Genomic DNA, 24902 nt, shown 5'->3' on the forward strand with positions numbered 1-24902 from the left:
GGGAATATGAAAAAGCCATATGGAAATCTACTTTCTTATAACCAAAATTCAAACAAACAAAGAAACAAAACCTTTGGGGCTGGCAGAAGACAGCCATAGGCCCATAGGCTGCCTTTAGGTGCAGGAAGGTGGATACCACAATACAGTGAACAAGTATGTGGTAGACAGAAGTGGAGCAGTGCTATCAGTATGGAGAGAGGCATAACTGGAGACTAGACAGTAGTAAGGACCAAGCTGATCTGAGTGGCCTAGCTCTGTCATCACAGAGCTTTTCTCCAGTGACTGATGGAAGCAGATGCAGAGATCCACAGCCAAATACCAGGCAGAACTCCAGGAGTCCAGTAGAAGAGATAAAAGAGGGATTCTATGAGAAAGTACATCAAGATCATGACGGGGTAACCTGCAGAGATGACCAAACCAAACTAGTGGGAATTCATGAAAGTTGGATCAATGGCTGTGGAGCCTGCATGGGACTGGACTAGGCCTTCTGCATGGTGAGACAGTTGTATAGCCTGATCTGCTTGGGGGGCCCCCTGGTGGTAGGATCAGAATCCATCCCTGGTGCATGAGTGAGCTTTTTGGAGCCCACTACCTATGATGGGACACCTTGTGCAGCCTTGAGGGGTGAAGGGGACTTGGACTTGCCTCTACTGGATGTGTCTTCCCATGGGAGGCCTTGCCTTCTTATGGGGAGGAGTGGGAGGTGGGTTGGGTGGGGGAGGCTGGGGGAATGGGAGGAGGGAAGAGGGAGATCTTTGATTGGTATGTAAAATGAATGGAGATGGAATCTGTGGCTGATATGTAAAATTAAATTAAATTATAAAATAAAATTTAAAAAAAGAACCATAAAAAATTATCAAAAATTTAAAAAGAGCTAAGAAGCTACATCTCAATGTACAATGACTGCAGACACAGTTGAGAGGGAGGGAAGTGGAAGGCTTCTGTGACAACCTCTACAAACACCCCCAAAGGGTAACAGCCTAAACAGAAAGCAATTGAAGAGAACTCTTAGTAAGTGTGATATGGATGTTGAGGTTAATACCCCATATTGAAGGATTCTGGTAGGGATGTGGGAGGGGAATTACTCTGTTCTACTTAAGGGGCAGGCCAGTGAGAGTTTGACCATGCTACAGTGAGTATATGGATAACACAATTTAGACTTATTTTTTCTTTTATAATCTTTTACTACATTTTTAATTTTAAATTTTTTGGGGGGAGGATGTCACAAGGGAGGGGGTGGACATGGAAGGATTGGGAAATGCAAGTAATCAGAGTGCATGGTGTGAAATTCCCAAAGAACAAATATTAAAAGACAAAAACAAGAACAATAAAAAACCTCCCTGCCAGGCATGGAATACCTCCTTATGAGTGATTGGTTAAGCAAACCCTAGAGGTCCCCTAAACAATACAAACTATTGACATTTGTAGTGGTTTGAATATGAATGGCCTCTATGGGCTCATATATTTGAATGCTTAGTCATCAGGGAATAGCACTATTTGAGAAGGATTACAGCAGAGGTTCTTAACCTGTGGGTTACAACCCCTTTAGGGTAGAATGATACTTTCACAAGGGTCATACAAGACCATGGAAAACACTGATATTTATGTTACGATTCGTAACAGTAGTAAATTTACAGTTATGAAGTAGCAATGAAATAATTTTATGATTGGAGGTCATCACATGAGGAATTGTATAAAGGGTCCCAGCATTAGGAAGGTTGAGAACCAATGAATTAGAATGATTAGGTGGTATGGCCTTGTTGCAATAGGTGTGGCCTTGTTGAAAGAAATAAGTCACTGGGGGTGGGCTTTGAGGTTTCAAAAGCTTATGCTATACTGTAACTCTCAGCTACTGCTCTAGCACCATGAGTGCCACCCTGCTCCCACCATACCCCCACCATGATGATCATGGACTAACCCTCTGAAACTGTAAGCAACGAAATGCTTTCTCCTATAGGAGTTGCCCTGGCCATGGTCTCTCTTCACAGTAGTAGAACAGTGACTAAGAAACCAAAACCATTGCTCTTTGTTGCAGAAGGTACCACACATTTTGATTTCAGTACATAGAGAAATCAATCTCAAACTGATCAGGAAAGCTCCCTTCTGCTGTTTAGCTTTCACAGTGCTGGAAAGTTCTATACAGGCCACTGGGGTTGTAAGTCATCAATAGTTTTACCTAGATCAAGACTCTTCATTCTGCAATACTAACCTGCCAGGCAGTACATGCCCACTGTTGCATTAATAGCATGGCTGCTATGAGTATGGCCAACTGCTTTCTGATTAGATTTAGGGCCCGATCCACAGGAAGGAAGTCATGCTTGGTACTGAAAACCTGGTCAAAAGTCCATGGATGGGGAAGGTATAAACCCTAGAGGAAAATTTACTAGTGTTGTTTTGCTAAATATTGCCAACCTTCTATATAACTACTTATGTTTATATCTACCCATAGGTCTTGCTACTCTCAACTTTGGCCACAGAATCTTCCTTTTGCTGTGGGCAGTGGTTAACAGATTTATAACAGGTGAAAGTTCTGAGAACAAGTGACTGTGAGTGATCACCCATAATTGGGAATCTATATCAACCCCACACATGCCCCACTCAAGGATCAAGGAAGAGGGAAACAGGCAGAAATAGTGTAAGTGACAGAGGATGGGAAGGCATTCTGTAAAATGCTGTCTCTGGACATGGCATGCTCATTGCACTCAGTGAGGTCTCAGAAGTTGTAGTTACCTGCACAATATCAATCCATTCAACATTCCAGTATAGACAGGTAGGGGTTCATGAGGCCCCATCCCTAGCCGAGGAGCTATAGACAGCTGATGGCTGCTAGGGGAGGAAAAACATTTCTCTTTGAGTTGTGGCCACTGGCATATTTCCCATGCTTCACTGGCTAGTCTTATGCCTATGTTCATATAGGCTGTGCTAATTGGACACAGTGATTTATAAAACAGTAAGAAGACATGAAATTGGGAGGAATATCTATTGGGCTTGTCCCGGAAGGTCTGAAAGGGGAAAGCAAGGTAGAGATGATCACAATTCATTGTATATATGAAAAAAATTAAAAATATCAGTTCATTGCTGGCCAGTGGTGGTGCACGCCTTTAAACCCAGCACTCGGGAGGTAGAGCCAGGTGGATCTCTGTGAGTTCGAGGCCAGCCTGGTCTACAGAGCAACATCCAGGACAGACACCAAAACTACACAGAAGGAACCTCATAAAATAGTAATATATCTCTCCTTTATTTTCCTGGGATTTTAACTCACCTGTATATTCCTGGTCTTCATAATACAAAAAAAGGTTTCATCTGAGAATCTCCAGAGATCTCTTCCTTCTCTGTTATTGTGTTAATCTATATTTAGAACAAAAGCAGGTTCCTACAACACAAAGTTCTAAGGGACAATGACAACTGCTAAAACCTAAATAATTTCCTTTTCAAAAATGAGCTCTAAGTGTCTGAGTGTAAGAGAATTTGAGTAAGTATCTGATGCAAAAATTCACAGGGTTTCTCATAGCCAGAAAGAGTTTGAGGGCTTTCTTCCAGCCAGAGTCTACCATTATCAGATCCTCTCAAAACCCTCAATGCTCACCATGGGCCAAGGAAACAGATACTTCCATGTGTGCTTGATATGGTCTTCACAACTATCCTTAAAGACTGAGTCGGGATTTGAAACCAGATTCTTCTCATGCTGCGTTTTCATACTTGACACTTGACCACCAAAAACAAAAAGATACTCAACACGCATCTTGTCTCTAATACCTTGCAATACTTTGTTGATTTACTTAGGAGACATCTACAGTGAATCTAATGCCTTTGCTCATTCCTGAATAAAACTAGGTTTCTAACTAATCCTGAGTCCACACTTTTACAAGTTTAGTCTGATTTTTTTTTCCTAAATGGAGAATATTTCTCTGTCACTTTCTTTTTTCCTCATATAAACTTTTAAAAAGCTTATTCCTGTTGATTTAGAATTTCTGTAGGCAGAAGAGCTTAGTCCTATGACCTTGGAAACTTCACCGTATACTTGCTCTTCTGGGATATCTATAACGTAAATAAAACTTTGCTGAGAAGACCAGCAAAATCCATGTTTGCGGGCTCTGCACATCTGTAGCAGTAGTAGGCTGACGTATTCTTTCTTGCCCCTCTATAATACCTGTGTGTGGCAAAATATTCTTCTTAAACCATGATGACACTATTTGGAATAGTTTTCTTGTAAAACTTTCTAACTAGCTCTTTAAAAGTCTAAACAAATGATATTTGGGTTTTATTCCTGGTTCTTATTTATTTACCCTTTCATACAGCTCCAGGATATTATAGAAAACAGAATGTTTTTCTGCATTCATTATACTAAGTGCCCTGTAATCCTACAACTTTTGGGATCCATCAGTATAAAATAGATTTAACAGTTCACAGATTGTAGGTCCTCCTCAGGAGGCTTCAGGAGATCACAAGCAAGAGTAGAATTCACCAACAATGAATAGCAGTGCAATAGTTTGTTTCTACACTTAGGTCCCCTCTTGAGTTTCTTCAGACACATGTGATGGATGTCATAAAGTTTTAGCAATTTACTTATATCCACAATTTCAATGAGGCAGAACATCCTGTTCTCTTACAACCATTTGATCTGATACTACATATCTCACCCTTTTGCTTCAAAAGACATAATGACAGTGGAGATTTCTGCATTTCAACAAAGACCAAAGTAAAGCATTCATTGAGTCTCCAGATCCTCTTTCTTCCCGTGAGCGCCGTGATCAAGCAGGTCCATTGATTTTCCCGTTGACCTTCTGCCTTTCATGGATAAAACAGCTTTTATTTCTGGATCTCAGGCCTTTTGTGCTGTTTCTTGAATTCCTTTATACCCAGAGTAGCTTCTTATTTACACCTGACCTGCCACACTTGGGGGCCTTCCTTTCCTCACTTCAACAGCCTTTTGCCCACTTTTCCCATTACTTTGGCTTCTTTTACTTTATGAAATGGATGCAAAAGTTTTCCTGTGAGCTCCTATTCTTTGATATGTGACATATTTTCCTGTCCTTCCATGAATGTATTCAAAGTAATTCCATATTTCCTATAAGGTATGGACTTTGTTAAATGTTACTTTCAATTTTAATGTAACGCACACATTATTTGATCATGGTCTCATTCACTAAAATGGAGAGAGAATTTGATGTGACCGATTTCAGCTTTTGTTCCTGTTCAGAAGGTTGAATGTAAGTGAATTGTGAGCACTATTACAACAGTCACAGGTTATTTTGTGTACCAACCTCTGCCTGGTCTTAAGATCAAACCCAAATAATTTCATTATTTCCCAGATTCTATAGCTACTCAATTTATGAAACCAATACCTGTGGGAGATCTATTGGTTGCAGGCTATGACTTCCCTCACAGTATGGATTTGTCTAATTTTCCAGTGCTCGTAATATAATTTCACTATCTTTACTGTATTCAGATGAACCAATGGCCCAAGATCCAACAGTTTTTAAAAAGCTTCTAAAATCATAGGCAAAATGATGAACACATATGGGTGTGTGCACTTTTCAGAGAAAGAATTCCATGGCTTGAATCTGCTTCTCAAATAAAGTTTTGTGAAAAGAAAACACCTGAAATGTCCCTTGTCTACACTGTCACTAAGTAAAACACACTACTCCTGAGCATGGGTGGCTCATCCACAGAGAAACTATTATCCTATTATTATTTCTACATTCTTGTCTCACTTTTTAGTATACATAGTCTGTTTTCATCACTTCTCTGTTTAAATGTTTTAATCCAGTCCTTTCTTCCATCGTTGAATTTTCTTTAGATTCCCTAACCCATAAGTACCAGTTTTCATTGGTTTCTATTAGCTTATTCATAGTACAAAGCTTATAAAAGGGAGGTGGAAAGAGGACCCTTACTTGCTCTTGTTTTTATGATTCTACATTTGACCTACCCAAAACACGAAGGTGAGTACTGGAGTCTTTAATTTTACAAAACTGTGGAGTTTCTGACTAGACAGATTTGCTGTCATCACCATGGCATCTTCATACCACTGCATTTCTTTCTTTCCCTTCTCCCTCCACAGCCCACCACCATAGCTCTAGAAAGGTCTGAATCAAATTGAGTCCCATGCTTCCTCTGCACTTATCAACTTTCTCCCAATTTTTAGGTTAAACCCTAAGCAGCCACTTAACAGAGTCACTAAACACTGAACTCATTTTCTGGCCCCCCACATTAACACAACACCTCAATGCACCATTATATTTGCTGAACAAACCTCAGATTCTTTTGCAATCTACACAGTAACACCATTATAAGTCTTGTTCCCTAATCCTCCCCCCATTTCTTTGAACTAGGACTGAACTTAACTAATTTGACTCCTACAATGGAAACAATAATGACATAGTGGAGAAAAAGAATGATTTCCCCCTCTTTTAAGATTTTATGAGATGCATTTTAACCAATTGCCAAATGTACACATTAATATTAACCACATAAAAAAGTAAAAAGAAATACAGTAAGTAGTTGAAAACTCTAGCAAGAAAGAAAATTGGTTTAGTTTTCTAATTTATAACTCTCGTTTTTGAAACACTTGCTATCCTCTTCCATCCGAAACAGTACATGAACACAGCTGACTGTGCTTCAGTGGCCATCACAAATAATCAAAGGCTATTGTCCAGGAAACACACAGAGCTGGTCATGGTAGAAACGCAAAGAGTATTTCATGTTGTTTTTTCAGACTGCCTCATGGTAGCTTTCTGAGAGTGGAAAGCTGCTACCCAAGCAATATCCCAATGACCTCAAGGTATGAGTTATGACTGCTAAAAGCCTAGAAGTCCTTCTTGAACTTAAAAGGGGTGGGGGACATCCCAACACATTAAAAACAATAAAGAAAAAAGCAATCAGGAAATTATGCTGCAAAACTTCAACCAGGATATTGCAATTTTCATTTCACAATGGATTCCTCTTTAAAAATGGTTATTGGGATCATGGGCTAGCCTGTGATACACTACTGACAGCCCTACGGGGTTAGCCTGCAGTGTGCTGTGCTGACAGTGCTAAGTGTGCTGTTCTACTGAGCTGGATCACCATTTTAAACACAGAAGTAAATTTTCACTGAGGATTTCAATGTGGGTTGTAAGGAGAAATTATCCCCCTGTTGCTTAGAATTGATTTTATCCCTACCACTCTACAGTTTGCTACTCTGCTCCCACTGTCACCCTTCCTCCTCATGTATACATTTCCCAGGCTGAGGAAAAGGAAGACTTGCATAATTTGGAGCTCTTTTGGTAGAGATACATTATCACAACAGGGACTTCTGTCACAGCTGTTAGGCTGTCATAACAGCTGCAAAATGCAGGTCTATGACGGGGATGGATGCAATAAAGCCTTACCAACCACTACATACTAAGCACACAGTAGCTGTTAGACATTGTGCCACAGGCATTCGACACACTGGTGTGCCAATTCATCACCTCAACTCTTGAGACAGGTAGTGTCATTATTATTAAATGAATGAAGACCTTCTGCAAGACCAAACAGTGCTTCCAAGGACTTAATTCCAAAGCTCATGCTCCAAGCCAAACAGTGCATCTATATATGATGCGATCCCTGACAACTCTGAGTCTCAGTGACAATTAAGAAGAAAGGATGGGTAAAATTCAACAGTAAACAGTAAAAACTAAAACCCTGCCATTGCAAAGTAAAAGTTATGATTGTGACTAAAAATAGGAATGAGCATTTTTAGGGGTGTGTTCCTAAGTTAAGTACTGCTTTGAAAATATGAAAATTATTTTAGGCAAAATACTGTAAAATTAATTCCTCTCCCAGTGAAGATCAAACCATAATAAAAGACATGGGAAGGACACACTTTGAAGACAACATCTAACCTGCCTTTTAAACAAAACACAATGGCATTTAAGATAAAGCTATATTGTTTTCATATGAATAAAATTATTTTTTTTCTTGGCTGAAATTAATTAGAGTAAACATTTTCATTCATTTAGCAATGCATGTCACAAATCGGGTACCCCTCCTTCCAGAAGAGGAAATACACATGCTCAGGAAACAGTCAGATACACACACACACACACACCTGTCACTTTACTTCTTTTTCTGCTACATTTGTGACAGCGGATGAAAACCCACATCAGACTAAGAGGAAGAATGGGGCAAACAGGTTATTTATTTCAAGAAACTAACTTTTCTCAGGCTGGCCTTTTCTAAAACATGGCCTTTAATCTGACCAACCATATTTCCTAACATGCAGACATAATCAGCTGTTAACAGGGCCTTTCATAAGGACCTGATACATCTCCCAAAATATATAATCTCCCTCAGGATATTACTGTACCTGCAAATGTTCTTACATTCATTTCACAGCTGAAGCTAAAACCCTACAAGATTACAGTTGGATTTTTTTTTCCTGAGTAAACTTAATATTCCTTATAAAACTACCCTAAAGACACTACAAGAGCTCAGAAAGGCTGGCACTTCCTCTAGCAATCACATTCCAGGTTGATGCTAATTCCACAACCCTGCCTTCATTCCTTTCTGCTCTCAGTAACTTCCACAGAGATCAAGCCTGTGTGTTAGTGTGTATTGCTGTAATCGGCAGCCCAAGGTGATGCTCTTTCAGTGAGCTAGGCAGAGACTTGGCAATATATCGCATGCTAAGGTTATATAATGACAGACCAACTCCTGCAATGGGCGGGGGGGGGGGGGGGGGGGGGGGGGCAGTGGGAGAGATTCAAGGAGAGAAAGACAGTGAACAAGAGTGCTAATTCAACAAAATGAAAATCGTTTCCAGGAATCCTTCCCAATACTTTGAACCAAAGAAAAAAAGGTAATTTTACCTTAAATAATCAGTGTGTGTATCAGTAGCCCTGGGGGTGGGATGGAAATCATCTAATAATAAGATCTTGCTTAGGAATTCTTGCAAGGCCCAACTGAAAAATGTAATCCCCATAACCAGGTTACAAGAGTGACATCTAGTGGACTCTTACTGGAATGACAAAAGGTGGATTCAAACCTACTTTTACAGCAAGGCTCCCAAAAACCTAACGTGAAAATGAATCGCCTCTACTAACAGAGTGAACCAGAGGATGTCACATCTAACAAACGTGTAGATGATACCCATGCTGCCACTCCTAGACCTCTCATGGGATCCATGTCCTAAGAGATCTCACATCTGCTCCTACCTTCAGAAGAAAGGTCAAAGGAATACTCAGCATGACTTCGTCAGTGCTCCTCCTTCATCAGTCCCACTCAGCATAGTATTTACTTCCTCTGTCTGTTCAGGTCTCCAATACATATTCACTTCAGCATTCCATACATTATGTGCTCCCTTTCATTGTAAACACTTAGCCCTCTCAGGCTTTGTCTTGCAATACTGGGGATGGGACTTGAGGCTGTGGACAAAAGGCAAACATTCTGCCACTGAACAGACATCCAGACCCAAGTGAATTATAATGGCAATTCCCTGTGGTGGTATTGTGTTCCCAAAATATTGTGCACCCTAATAAACTTATCTGGGGTCAGAGAACAGAACAGCCACTAGATACAGAGGCTAGAAAATGGTGGCACTCACGCCTTTAATCCTAGCATTCCAGAGGCGGAAATCCCTCTGGATCTCTGTGAGTTCAAGGCCACATTGGAAACAGCCAGGCATGGTGACACACGCCTTTAATCCCAGGAAGTGAGCCTTTAATCCCAGGAAGTGAGGGCAGAGAGCAGAAAGGTATTTAAGGCGTGAGGACCAGGAACTAGAGCCTGGTTAAGCTTTTAGGCTTCTAGCAGCGCAGTTCAGCTGAGAGGCATCCAGTCTGAGGAAACAGGATCAGCTGAGGAATTGGTGAGGTGACGAAGCTGTGGTTTGTTCTGCTTATCTGGTCTTCCAGTATTCACCCCAATACCAGGCCCTGGGTTTGTTTTTATTAATAAGACCATTTAAAATTCATGCTACAATTTGTATTTGTTTCAGAACTACGGGTTTCCTCTCACCACCCAGCACATTTGTGCTTGAACAGGATTCACCAGAGTAAGATAGTACTGATAAGCAAACCTACTCAGAATTTCAACATGATTGACTGGGATTACCTTTGAGAACAGAGCAGGACACTCAACTACAGCAAGTCCAACTGCTGCCCAAATCCAGCCCTGCATGATTTTATTTTAAAGAGCCTTACCTTTACATAGAGTTACCAACCTAGTCTCTTAACAGTGAATTAATCCTTGCCCTCCACTAAGGAGTGCTGCAGACCACACACTACTCCTACCAAAGCCTCCCTCAGCTCTAGTGTAGACTCTTCCCTTTGCTTCCAGTAACACTGGTCTATAACCCACAACTAACTTCTGACAAGGAAGGAGACCAGTCTCTCCTTTCTAAAACATGCAAACATACACAAAACCCACTTTCTAGTTCCATCTTATCCTGTGGTACAAAATTATTGACCTGGAACAAATAATTCATTTCAAGCAGTGGAACCTCTATTTCAAACTAAAAAACCAGAAAAAGTAGAATGTCACCCTTTGAGATAAAGTTGGAAATTTGGGAGATGTGTCTATTTGGTTTCTCCCCAGGTTATCCTCTTATGTCCCAAACACTTCTGTCTCTAACTCCTGCCCTAGCCTACAAGCTCATGGAACTACCATTTGAAAACTAGAGACCATGAGTCTCACAATAGCCCAAACCACTCCAATCTCATATATTGCTCAAAGACGGTGTTCTTATTAAATTGATGGGAAGAAATACAACTGTTTCACTACAACCTGACCTAATTACTATTCTGATACAATTATAGCATATGCAATCAAAAGATTTATTCAGAAGATGTAAAACCTGACTTCCTGAAGGAAATTTGCTTTTAAGTCGTAATTAAGGACTCCTGTAATGAATAAACAACTGAAATGTTTACTCCTCTTCAATTGCTCTTGGCAGCCTTGAGGGGGATGTTATGAAGAGGAAACTGCCTTTTTTCTTTTCTTTGAGAAAGAAATAATTCTTTCTCAAAGGGGACATTAAGCCAGAAAATGAAACTTAACATACAAGACTGTATCATCTGCCACAGCATGCTATAGAATCACGTCTTCCTGCCCAAGTTATAACTCATCATTGTGACTGTAACCAAGTTACTAAACTCTCTTTTTCTGTTTCCTTGTTGGACGGTGAGAAATATATTAATATAAGTATTAATGTAAATATCAAGATGTATTTACATGGCTGCTTTATGAGTAAATAAATATGTATAAAACATTTAATAATTGGAGCATAGTAATCACTTATTAGCATCACCTCTCACAGCCGTAATGATTCTTGCTAACTAGTTACTAATCCTAATGGCTATTTAAACATTCTTCCTTATTTGAAATGACATTTGGTTCTTTTTTAATAGTCACTATCAAATTTGTTCACATAAGAAATGCACAGTATTATTGGTTCTTCACGTGTCCTGTGAATGCAAGAGAAGCAGATGAGATTCTGAAACACCTCCAACTATTCTCTAACTCCTTGCTTTTCCATGTGTCTCCTGCTGCTTTGCCTCTTAGTGAAGCACGATTAAATGCTACAGTTGTTAGCTGGAGGCCGTTGTGATTTCAAAAGTCAAAATAGTTTTTTAACCATCGCAATACGCTATCCTTGAGCACCAAAATTATCTGAAGTTCAGGAATTTTGTTTTAAATCAAAGAAAGTTAAGTCTTTTCTCAGGAGAAGCAGAGTGGCAGCTATTATGCCAGTAGCTGGCACATCTTCTCTAATTTTATCTGCCTCTTGGACTGCCCAATGACCTATTTTCTTAGAATTGTGGCAAAGTCCTTGCCAATTTATTTCAAAGTAACCAGGGCCTTCAAAGAAGACTTCATTTTGCTCTAACAAGAATCTCAAATTGATGTGAATTGAGGCATTCAGAGGCTCTCAAGTAAACACGTGAAAGATACCTGCCCAACCTTTAGGGAGAAGTGGGAAGAGATCACAAAATTAGCACTTTAATTTAACAGAAAATGAACTGTAAGTCCTAAATTGTCACTGTTAGTTAATTTAAAATTTGTAGAAATTTCTGAAATACAATCTGACTGCTAGGGATATGACTCAGTGATAAAGCACATACTCTACATACATGAGGCCCTTGAGTCAATTTCCAACATTATAAAAACCAACACAAAGTGAAATGAAACACAATCTAATATATTTTCCATGACCTAGTAACTCATACTTATTTTTAAGTTTTAAAAAAAAAAATTTTGGCTTACATTTCCAGGGGGATAGAGTCCATCATAACAAGAACGGCATGGAATGGGCACAGGAACAAGAAGTTAGCTGATCATGTTTTATCTGCTCACAGGAAACAGAGAGCAGGAAGTGGGGAAAGGCTATACACCACCAAAGCCCACTCCCAGTGACATACTTCCTCCAGCAAGGATCCACTTTCTAAAGGTTCCTTAGTCTCCTCAAACAGTACTGCCAACAGAGGACCAAGGATTCAAATACATGAGCCTATGGGAGACATATCTCGTTCAAACTAGAACAGGCTGTATGTTAGAATTGATGTGGGAGTTTATACAAAGTAAAAAAGTGAAATGCATTTTCACTTATACCATCATGAAAACATTTGCATAGAACTGGAGTTACTGCCACCTGGCATGGATGATGAGAACTGAACTCCAGTCTAAACAGTAAGCACTTTTACTCACTGAGCCATCTTTTCAGGTCTTTCTCTCATTTTTTTTAAGCTGAGGGAGAACTGCCATCTTAGTGCTCTCAAGAACAAGTTTATTTATTTATAGAGATAGGTTCCCATCGCTGTCAGAGATTACTTCTGAAAATCCTATTGCCCTTTTTCATTTGGTTGACTGTGAATTTGTACTGCGTCCTTATTAATAATTCATTAAACTAAAATCCTCATTTCCTTCAATTACTCAATCACTGTATATTATTCTCTTCATCTCAAACAATTCTTGTACTATTACTACAGCTAGGCAATATCTCAATAATACAATTATTATTGTATTGTATTAGTATCTGTAAAAGTTCCAGGACACATTTTTGAAATAAAAAAAAAATACCACATCATGTTGCTCTCCTTCTTTAAATGATTTAAAGTGAATTAAACTATAAATCTCATGAAAGTTAAAATTTCATCCATGTACCTTTATTTATTTTACCCCTAAGTTTCCATGGATATTTTCTTAGGTACTATTTTAGACTTTCACAGAAACTATTCACAGTTATAATGTCAACTCATCTGCAACAATAGCAATGAGCTACCTTTTACTGAGACCTTGTTTGAGTCAGGTAAGATGTAATGGGTAGCCATTCCAGCTTGGATCTGGAAGTTCCAACCCCCATTGAGACTCTGGCAACTGTCACGCCTATGAGGCGGGGCTAGGGGAGGCGCCTGGAGACCCGAGATCTGGATGTGCAAGCGCTCGCTCTGTGCTGAGACCCTGAATGGTGGAAGTGGACCGAGCAGAGCTCCAGAGAACACCGCTGGACTGCGATACACCTTCCCCAGACCCTGCGACCTACCTTTCCCTTTTTGTAAGTTACCCACTAAACAAATCTTCCTTTTAACTAAGTGGAGTGGCCTTAATAATTTCACCAATATAAGAAATCCAGCTCACACTGTCTCATTTCATTCTTCCAGGGCTAACGCCAAACCACAAGCCCTCTGGATTGTACCTGCTAAACTGTCTCTGAGTTCCTGTGGCTTGCAAGACTAAGATGGTGTCTCCTCCACAAACGGCTCAAGAAACAATTATTTACTTGACTTGTCAAAAGTCATATAAAAACAATGAGTTGAAACTATCATACAGGGAAACTTACACCATTCCACACCTCAGAGTTCAAATATACTTCTACAGCAAGGACACACACTATGTTTTCTGTCTTCTAGAATCATAATAACTACATTACCTTTCAAACACAGGATGAAAAGGAACTGTTCTCCATCTAATAAAGAAACAAATATCCATCTTCTGCTGCACCTAGTACTGCAGGAACTTCTAGTTTGGATATAGTGGAACAATAAATTAATTTTGCAATTTTAAAGCCATGATTCTAATCCAGATTAGGACAAAGGAAATTTACTTAACATCTCTAGGTCTTCTTTTAATAAATAAAAATATGAAAATAAAGTTTGATATGTAATACAGACATTCATCAATATGTACCCCAGTCAGATGCTGTGTTTGGTGGCATTCAGATGGTCATTACTAGTTACTACCATTCATCACCTAAGCTAAGTATGCAGGGCGGTCACATGCCTGCTCAAATTCTGTCTTCACACTTTCCTGAGTGCCTTAGTGTGACTATGATTTAAAAACAAAACCACACATAAAAAGAGACAGATGTGCATTGTTTAAATTTTGACATTTAAAAGGATTTCTTAATGTGAGCTAAAAAATATAAAAATATTCCCAGTGTTACCTAATCGGCATGATTTAATAGCACTTGGACATTTTCTGAGGAATGATAACAAAGTGCTGCATCTCCTCACACTTGGAATTTACTGCCTGTCTGCGTCTCTGCTCAGGCCAAATTAAATACACAGCATAATGACCCTCCGAGAAATAACAAAGTACAGCTTCCTGCTCTACTCCTTGGTTGAATAAACCCAAACTGAGGTGAAGAGGACAGAATTTCATTTAATCATCTAAGTAACTGTTTTCTTCCATCTCTTGAGTTAGAAGATTCTTCAGAAGAAAAGTCTAGAAAAAAAATCGTGATGCGATTGATCAGGTCATTTAAAGAAAAAAAATTCTTTGAAGATTCTTTATTTGAAAGGCTTGAGGAGTGTGGATGAAGCATAAAAGTTCATTGCCCTTGCTATTCCACTCCCGAACACCTGCGGCTGCCCGAGGTCCATGTACTATTCAAGCTTTTTGTCTGAGAAGCATAAAAGCTATCCTAGAAGACACAGTGGGTATACCACTTCCTTCCAGAACATACTACCCAAAACTCTTTGGAAAGGTTTTGTAACACAAGAGTACAAGAAATAGCATGGTAAACGGAAAAAACAGTACCCTGGAGCCCAAGTAGATAGGTGGGCTTGGGTATGGTTGAGTTTGTTTTGTTTTGGTTTTAATTGGTTAGTTTATTGGTATTTTGTTTCATTTATTGCAAGAGTGTGGATTGAACTCAGGGCCCTTCATATTCTAGGCAAGGGCAGTCCTGTTTTGTTTTTATTTTTGAGACAGAGCCTCCCCACATTGCTCAGCCTTTAATTATACATATGCACCATATCCTTCTAGATGATGGAGTTTTGAGGATGTGAACTATGTCCACATGTTTATGAATACAAGTTATAGAAAAGATAAAGTACAGGAATGGTGTTTTAGGTAAGCAAAATTGGGTAATAAATGCTTTGCCCCATATTGACAGGAACAAATAGAGTTAATAATATGTGGGTATATAGTTGGAGTTTACAGAGTACAACAAACAATAAAGTTATTCTCTTCTGACTACATCAAGTTTTAATGAAAAGTGCCAACTAAAGATGAGTACCAGTGGAAATGATCTATAAAGATACATGAAGTAGTCAGCCCAGAAGGACAAAACAGAGCATATATGACTGTAACAGAATCTTCAGGTAAGGCTCGTGAACACCTGCAAGAGATGGCCACAAACTGGGAGGTAGACACTTAGTGTGCTCATGTTTTTACTGGTCATGTTCACTGCTTCAATACAGGCATGGAATGGATAGAATAGTAGGTTTAATCAGTACTAACATTTTCCAGTTAAGTACAAAAACAATGGCGTCACTCTTATTAAAATCTAAATGTGGAAACTTAATGCTCACAGCACAGCATCTGCCTAACTTAATATCAGAATCTGTACCTTAACAAGATATTTAGATGATCCAAATACACTCTGGCATTAGAGAAACATCTGAGTAAGAACAAAGTATTATGAAAAATGATCATTAAGAGAGAGGGGTATTCATCTGAATACTCTGTCATCATAGAACCCTCATCCAGTGACTGAAGGAAGCAGATGCAGAAATCCACAGCCAGGTCCCAGGCAGAGCTCCAGGAGTCCAATCAATGAGAGAGAGGAGGGATTCTATGAGTAAGAGATATCGATACCATGATTGGAAAAAGTACAGAGACAGCTAGCCAAACTAGTAGAAACACATAACTATGGACCAATAGCTAAGGAGCCCCCATGGTACTGGACTAGACTCTCCAGATAAGCAAGACAGTTGTTTAGCTTGAACTGTTTAGGGGGACCCCGGGCAGTGGGACCGGGACCTGTCCCTAATGCATGAGCCAGCTTTTTAGAACCTACTACCTATGGTGAGACACTTTGCCCAGCCTTGGTGCAGGGAGGAGGGCTTGGACCTGCCTCAGCTGAATGTACCAGGCTCTGCTGACTCCCTATGGGAGACCTTGCCTTGGAGGAGGTGGAAACAGGGGGTGAATTGGGGGAGGGAGACTGGGGGGTAGGAGGAGGGAGGAGAGGGAAATCTGTGATTGGTATGTAAAATGAATAGAAAATCTCTTAATAAAAAAAGAGAGGGGAGGTAATGTTAAGGAAAATATATCCAAGTCTTTGGTACATTCTCTGTGTGGTAGACTTTACAGCAAGCAAGAAGATGGCACAAAAACTAAATCAAGGAAAGAGCTGAACATATCCTACTGGGTGACCATAAATGGCCTGGAAGAGTTAGAGTCCTGGAGGTGATTAATGCAAATAGGTGTAAAGAATTATAAAATAGCCAAGAATTACAGTGTATGCCTGTAGTAAGAGCGATTTGAAAGGTTAAGCAAGAAGAGACATGAGAACAGGAATTTGAGAAGAGTCTGAGGACCACACTGAGACTTCAGAAAATAAAAAGGGAGAGAGAAATGGAAGGAGGTAAGAAAAAGAAGGAAAGGGAAGGGAAACAAGAGAGGAAGGAGAGGAGCAAGAAGGGAAGGAAAGATGATGGGATTAATTCTCAGTCTTTCAATGGAAGGAGATGGTTGTGATTGCAATCTCTTTTTCCTGACTGATCTTATGAAAATTTATATTGGTCATGAGATTGGGGTTCCATGGTATGACCCCATTCCTTCATGTTAATGAACTTCCTTATTACCAGACAAAAGACATAGTTAGAAATGTGAGTACTTCTGTTCTAAGTTTGGCTAAACTTCAACAGTAAAAAATAAATTCTGTTTTTCTTCGGTACACTCACTTTTATTTTCTATCCTTATAAGTACTTGTGAATAGATCTTTGATGATGTGGAAAGAATTGGAATACAGGATCACAAGCATAGAACATACAAATGGTAGACTTTTAGGAAACTGAAAAATGCAAGGGAGTTTTAAATAAACTCAGGCTACAATATTAAAATTAAAAGGATGAGAAGAAGCCTAGATGGCTGTCTAGCAATGAGTGAGTGATGAAAATATGGTACAAATACAAAATGCAACTCTATTCAGCTGTAAAAAAATGAAATCATGGAATTTGAGGAAAATTAATATAACTGGAAAATATTGTGCTGAGTGAATTAACTCAGGCCCAGAAAAACAAACACTGCATGATCTCTCTTATTGTGGGTCCTAGACCCAAATCTTTAGGCTTGCATATATGACCTGGAACAACCATAGAAGCCAGGAAAGTAGAAAGGGACCATTAAAGGAGGTGAGAATAGTTCTGGAAAGGAAAATAGCAATGTTATGAATGGGTTAGAAGAAAAAAATGGAGAGACTTAAATGGAGAAGGGAGAGGAAGGATAATAAAGAGAGTGAAGAACAAGGAATAAATAACCTCCATGCTTGGACTTTGTCTGGTTTGAGCTTGTAGGCCTTGTGCATGCTGTCATAATCACGATGGGTTCATATGTGCATCTGCCTTATTATGTCCAGAAAACATTGTTTCCTGGAAGTCTTCTACCATCTCTGGCTCTTACAATCTTCTCACTCTTTTAGGGCTAAGCATGGATTTCTCTTTTAGGGCTGAATATTCCAGTGTCTCTTATTCTCTGCACACAAACCAGTTGCAGATCTCTGTGTTAATTACCACATACTTCATAAAGAAGCTCCTCTGATGAGAGTTGAGTGATGCACCAATTTATGGGCATAGCAATAAGATTTCAGGATTGTTTTATTGCCAAGTTCATACAGAAAAGAGTAACAAAATTTCCCCTAGGGCCCATCACCTATCTAGCTACAGGTTCTTGACCTCATTAACAATGTCAGGTATGGGTTCCATCTCATGGAACGCTACTTAAATCTAATGGAAAATGTTGTTTAGTTACTCCCAAACATTTGTGCCACTATTGCACCAGTGGGTATATCTTGTCACCCATGTTATTATTGTAGCTCACAGGATTCAGAGCTGGGTGAAACCAATGTTTACTTTACTCTTTTGGTAGCATACATAGCACCTTCCTGCAGTATGAATGCTAGCCAATAAGTTTAAAGCTTCCAGTTGAGTACCAGCTAGATTTTTCTCCAGCTATGGTTCTTTGACTCAAATATGTAATGACTTCTATTATAGGATCTTAAAGTTGTGGTGGGTAAACAGCAGAATTGGCAATACCCTGTCATGTTGGGAAGGAATCAATATGACTGAACCAACAACTAAAAAGAAGTAACCCATATAGATTTTATTTGGTAACGTACGTTGTGTACTTGGGGTATTGCCTTCCTTTAGGGAGTAACTTTAAAATTCTATCTCTATGTATGTGTGTTAGGAAACTCTACAGTATTAGTTTACATATGGCTTTATAAAAGGCCTTTAGTTGTAGGCATTCTTCCCAGTATTCCTTCCTCTACCTTTTCCTCTCATCCCATAATCCATTTAACCCTTCCTGTTCTACTCCCTGCCTTTTCCATTGTAACCTTATATTCTATTTTCCCTTCCTTGAAATATACCTTCCTTCTCAATGGTCCCTTATTAGTCCTTACTAGTGACTTAACCTCTATGTTTATTCTAAATGAAACACACATACACAAAACTTAAAAGCTAACACCCACAGATGAGAAAAAGAATCATATTGAGTGTTGGTCTTTCTCAGTCTAGGTTACATAAGTCTGGATGGTTTTTTCTAGTTCTAGCCTGTAAATTTTATAACTTCATATTTCTTAACAGAAACAGCAAAAATCTGTCTATAGTTTCTACTTTTATTTAACTTGCTGAGTTTTAAAAATTTGCCAACAAACTGAATATAATGACACATACCTGAATCCTATTATGCAGAAGACTAAGAAAAGAAGATCAAAAGTTCAAGGACTGACTGGGCTACATAGCAAGACCCTGTCTCAAAAACACATAAAAAATAAAAGTCAAAGAATTAAGAAGAAAAGTACATCAATGGATAAATGATATGAGTAGTTAAAACTACATGTTTCTAAAACAACATATAATGAGGGATCACTGTTTCTCAAAAATATATATTCTATGGGCTCAAGGTCTATGATTATCTAAATGGAGTTCAACAATGGGATGAAAGCAAGCTGTGAACCTTAACAACCTCCCAAAACTATCAGGATCTTTATTATAGACACTGGGCTAAAAACTCAGACAATAAGAAGCAAATTAAAAGCAAAACTGTAATTTTCATAGGAAAGTGAATTATAATTACCTTGGAATTCACTCGTGAAATATTCTTTGAGTCTATTCAAAAATTGTGAACAGACAAGAATCTTGAAGAATATCTAGGACCCATCTTGCTATATTAGTTTCATTCAATTTGCATTTAATCTTTAATCACTGTGCTGAACCAGTTCTCTACAAAGAGGAAGCAGATTAATTCTATGCTCCTGAGGAAGGACCCACGTAGATCTCATTCCTTACAATCAACTATGATCAAGAAAGCCTTCAATACATTTAATATGGCTGAGATGATTGAACCATGAAGTACTTCTTTATCCTTAAAGAAAATCACACACACACACAGAGAGAGAGAGAGAGAGAGAGAGAGAGAGAGAGAGAGAGAGAGAGAGAGAGACTTTTATACACTTAACATTCTAAAACAAGGGCCAAAAATTCTGAATCCCTTTGTCCCTCACAGTAAAACAATTAGGAGCTTATTTGGGATGCCAGAATTCTAGGTATGGATGCCCAGGAGAGATAGCTAAGGTCTATAGCAAGCTTTTAAAAGGATGTTCTATTTTTAACAAAAAAAAGAAACTTTTATATTTTGTAATGACTTAGAATTATCCTACAAAGCTTTCCAACTCAGAAATGCTGCTTTCTCCATACACATCAAAGGATGAAGCCTGGATTTCCATTATTTGAGATGAATTCACATAAATTCTAACATTGTGCTTTGCTAAAAACCCCCTTGAGAACTTTCCTCATCAATTATAATTATGAATCACTTAACCATACACCTGATCTAGGAGCAAACTGGATGAGAAGAAATAGTGAAAAGAGTTGAAAAGACCTGAAACCACAGCACACTCCAATCATTGGTAGGAATAACTGAAAGTATCTAAACACAGAACCAAGAGGCCACTGTTGGAAACTCTCCATTCAAACTAGGTGTGAGATTTTTTTAAAATCTGGAAAATAAGAAGGCTGAATCTAAGTATTTCTACCCAGCTCAAAAATACAATGACTTTTATGAATCAAGGTAGGAAGGTCTAGTTAGATGTTTAGAGCCAGCCACAAGAAAATCTTAGTTGGGGAAGCAAATGTCCCTAAGGTGGTCAAGAATCCTTTAGTGGGGACAAAAAAGGAGGCACTGAAGAAATCCTCCAAACTTATAATTATCCCAGAAGGTAACTCAACTTGAGAAAAGCAGCTATACCAAGAAATCATAGCAAAGTCTCAGGTATAAAATGGTCATAAACAGAACAAGAGAGGGAAGCATGCTGGGCTCACAGTGGTATATACTTTCCTCAAATATGGGTTTAAAAGAAATAGAAATGAAACTAGACCTGCCCAAGGAAATAATCTCTTGACACTGAAAGGATGACTGGAAGTACTGATGGATTTCCTGGCAAACAAAAAAATTCTGAGTTTTTTGTTTCCTGTCAAGAATACACATGTTGAAAGAGCTAGAGCTAAATCCATTCCTTTATTAAGCAGATACTTCCAGGGTACACTGCCTACATTTTCATTGAATATGAGAGAAATGATGAGAAAGACCCCATTCCTCTTAAATTCATGATGTATTATGGAAAGTTTGACAAATGAAAGGAAATGCAAAGAAATATGCAACTAGGCTAGGCTAAGGCTAGTGGCTTGGAAGACATAGTAGAGCTTTTATTTCTAAAGAATCACAGTTTCTTCACATATTCATTTGCACTAGCCAAAGTCCAGAATTTCTGAGGTTTAGACACTTAATAAAGAACAGCAGCTCAAACCATCTGTTTTTCTCCAAGGATGGAGATCCATCACACGCAAATTTTCACTTCACCCTAACCCTGTGAGAATATTATTGTCAGATGGGGAAGGAAGGTAACATTTGTTATATAGCTAGCATGATAATTCACAGTGCTTTATAAAGTAGCTACAGTCAATGGCATAACAGAAGCTTTTGGGTGAAAGAAAAATAAAAAGAAAGAAATGAAGAAACCATCATATTATGAGCTCCAAAGTAATTCCTTTTCTATAAGTTCCTTTGATCCACTTAAGTGTTCGGTTACAATTCTTCTTGTGAAGAAATATGAAAAAAAATAAGGAAAACAACTGAACCTTGCTATAATAAGTCAGAGACACATTAAAGAAGAATGCTGAAGGGTTCATAAAAAAAAATTAATTCCCAGAGTCGTATTGTACAGATCTGCAGATTATAGCAATGAAGGCTAAATTGTACCTGATAAGGAACAATGCTGCCATGAGCTGTGCCCCAGCGTTTTGCTTCCTTTTGACCAATAAGATAATTAGCAGCTACTTGGGTCAAACATGCCACCTGCCAGAATAAAAATAGAAAAAGTTAATTTACCTGTAATCATTAACAAAATGTTATAGTATAAAACCATTTCACTTCTTGTCATCAGAGGGGGAAAGACACAAATTCAGTAAGAACATATACATGTCTGTATTCTCTTCATACAAATAGAGAACATTATTACATGACTAAATAATGATCAGTTTAGAAATATAAACACAGAAAAATTCATCTCCTGAAAAGGCCATCTGTAGGCAGATGTCAGCCAAGCCAACAGCACCTTGATCTAGCCATGGGCAAAAAAACAAACAAACAAACAAACAAAAAAGCCACAACAAGATATGTCAGCAACTGGCATAAGAACTCCCTTCTCTGGCTATGCCCATGTTCTTTTCGTCATAACACCAAAAAGCCTGCACCATCACTAAGGCCAGGGAACCAAAGCAATGAGCTACAATCTTCTGAGCTTTAAAACATATAAAGAGAAATAATGCCAAGCTTCTATTCAGTCAGTTTAGTTGCATTTGGGGGGGGGACGCCCAAGCATTTTTGGCATAGGAAAATGAGATTTTTTTAAAATTCATTAATAAACCTTTCTTCCCTTCCCCTTCACATCCATCAATGCCTGAGACAGGTGGGAGAGCTGGCCCTGAGGTCAGAAGGGCAGGAGAGCTACCCCTGCCTACCACTATTGGCAATACTTGGAAGAGCAGGCCCTGTACCTTGCAGGGGCAGCACAATAGATCCAACTCCATTGGGAGAGGTGTGGGCAAGCCAGCCCCAATGTTGTGAGCATGGAAGAGCTGTCCCTGTTTGCTGTGGGATGTTCTGTATGGCAAATGTGTTGCTCTGATTGGTCAATAAATAAAACACTGATTGGCCCATGGCTAGGCAGGAAGTATAAGAGGGACTAACAGAGAGGAGAAAAGAAAGAAAAGGAAGGCAGAAGGAGTAACTGCCAGCCGCCACCAGGACAAGCAGCATGTGAAGATGCCAGTAAGCCACAAGCCATGTGGCAAGGTATATATTTATGGAAATGGATTAATTTAAGCTATAAGAACAGTTAACAAGAAGCCTGCCATGGCCATACAGTTTGTAAGCAATGTAAGTCTCTGTGCTTACTTGGTTGGGTCTGAGCAGCTGTGGGACTGGCAGATGACAAAGATTTGTCCTGACTGTGGGCCAGGCAGGAAAACTCTAGCTACACCTATTATTCACCTGTCATGTGGCGAAAAGGGCAGGAGAGAGATGCCCACCCACCCCACCCCTGCCCATCAATGCCTGAGGCAGGTGGGAAAGCTGACCCTGAGGTCAAGGGGGAAGGGAAGCTAGCCCTGCCCCTCATCTGCTGCAGCATCCGGGAGAGTGGCCCTACACCATGCCTGGGCAACACAGTATAGCTGGCCCTGAAGGTGTAGATGTGGGAGATCTGATTCTGAGGACATGAAACGGGAGAACTGGCCCCACCCTTTGCTCATTGCTGCAAAGGGTGAACTCACTAAGGCAATGCAGGAGAGCTTACCCTGATGGTAAGGACAAGCTGGTAGGCTGACCAATCCTGCAACTACCTAGGCCCAGAATCAGGATTATGAGTTGTCCCATACCAATATCCATACTATCTGTGATCTGTTGGAGCACCTGAAGGGACTGGGTCCTGAAGACCCAAAGCTGGAGGATTTCTACAACATAGGGCAACAGCAGGATAACCAAGAGGAGTCCCAGTGAGGGCCCAGAATCAATAGTGTAGCAGAAACCAGAGGCCTCAAAACAGACCAATGACTCTTTGCAATGAACACTTACAAGTAAAGATATGTGGACAAAAGGGTTTACTGAGTGACCCATTATGTCACACTACAGCTTCCATGATGACATCCCACCCCCTTTTTTTCTTTTCCTCTTTTTCTTTTTTCTCTTAATTTTTATCTGGGAGAGGGGGCTGCAAGGACAGAGGGCAGATATGCAGGGACAGGAAATGAATGGGATTGAGATGCATGATGTGAAAGACACAAAGAATAAATAAAAAGAAAGTTAAAAATAAAATAAAAATAAATAATTTAAGCAAAAATTACTATACCTCTCTCAATTTGGTCTGATTCCCCATGCCTTCATTATTGGGCTCATTTTGGTTTTGAGCACCATAGCTCTATTGAGAAGTCATCTGAAACCTTAACTTCATTCTCTGAATCTTAGTGATCTGTGAACAGATCCTGAAAAACCTCATATTTTGGTTTCAGTTGGCTTGTTGGTGGTTTGAGAGTTGAGACAGAGCCTCAGTCTATAATCAGGCTACCCAGGAACAAACTTTATAGGCCAGGCTAGCTTCAAACTTGCAGCAATTCTCTTTCCACATCCTGCTGTATACTGGGAACATAGGCACACCTGTCAACTTTCAGGTCCACATAAGGAAATCATGAGGATAATGGAAGGATTTCTGTGACTATCCACAGGGATCTTAGGATCCCTGAATATGCAGGCCTCCAAAGATCAGAACTATGAAAGGGTGATAAATGATATTTTATAATTACAGGAAAAAACCATCTGGCTTCATGACACAGCTTTGCTATAGCACTGGCTTAATTTTCCTTTTCCAGATCATCAGTTGTAACTGGGAACCTACCAAGCCTGTAATTCAAACACACCCCAAACTGACAGTAGCTTCTGGAACAACTCAGGTATTGATATTTCATGGCAAGGTGCCTTAACTGTTTCTTGCCCTGTGCCTGGAATAAGAACTGTACTTCATACAAGAGATGTCAATAGGAATCATGCTGAGTGAATCTTGCTGCTGTATCAGCCATTTTCCTTTATTATGGACTGACTCTCATTTTTTTATTTTGTTCATTTACTGCTCTGCTGAAATTGGAACTGCCTTGTGGCAGCTGGTTTGGCTGTACTACCCAGGTGGCAAAACTAATAAATTCTGAGTCATCCACTTCTGGACTTCCATCTGGTCTTGGGCATTTGAACCATGAAACACTCCAGGGCTGCTTGGGCTGCCTAGTGCTAATGATCATTTCACAGACCACTTCTGTGTCTTTCAAAATGCAAAATCAAAAGAACATTTTGTAGTGAAAATGCCCTGGAAGGGAATTCCAGATTCA

At 39.4% G+C, this 24902-nt stretch overlaps 1 protein-coding gene across 15 annotated transcripts in view; it reads right to left on the bottom strand.

Annotated features, from left to right (window-relative positions):
• The window catches only part of Sugct (succinyl-CoA:glutarate-CoA transferase), a 727080-nt gene that overhangs the window by 530452 nt on the left and 171726 nt on the right, over nucleotides 1–24902 (bottom strand). For 14 of the 15 annotated variants that reach the window (XM_076572951.1, XM_006980141.4, XM_076572953.1 and 11 more), the window contains one exon: nucleotides 21727–21822. The exons of the other annotated variant lie outside the window; for it this stretch is intronic. In XM_076572951.1, the coding sequence (XP_076429066.1) occupies nucleotides 21727–21822 (96 nt within the window). The remainder of the gene's footprint in view (nucleotides 1–21726; nucleotides 21823–24902) is intronic. 15 annotated transcript variants of the gene reach the window in all.

Source organism: Peromyscus maniculatus, chromosome 5 (assembly GCF_049852395.1).
Source record: "Peromyscus maniculatus bairdii isolate BWxNUB_F1_BW_parent chromosome 5, HU_Pman_BW_mat_3.1, whole genome shotgun sequence".
NCBI lineage: Eukaryota > Metazoa > Chordata > Mammalia > Rodentia > Cricetidae > Peromyscus > Peromyscus maniculatus.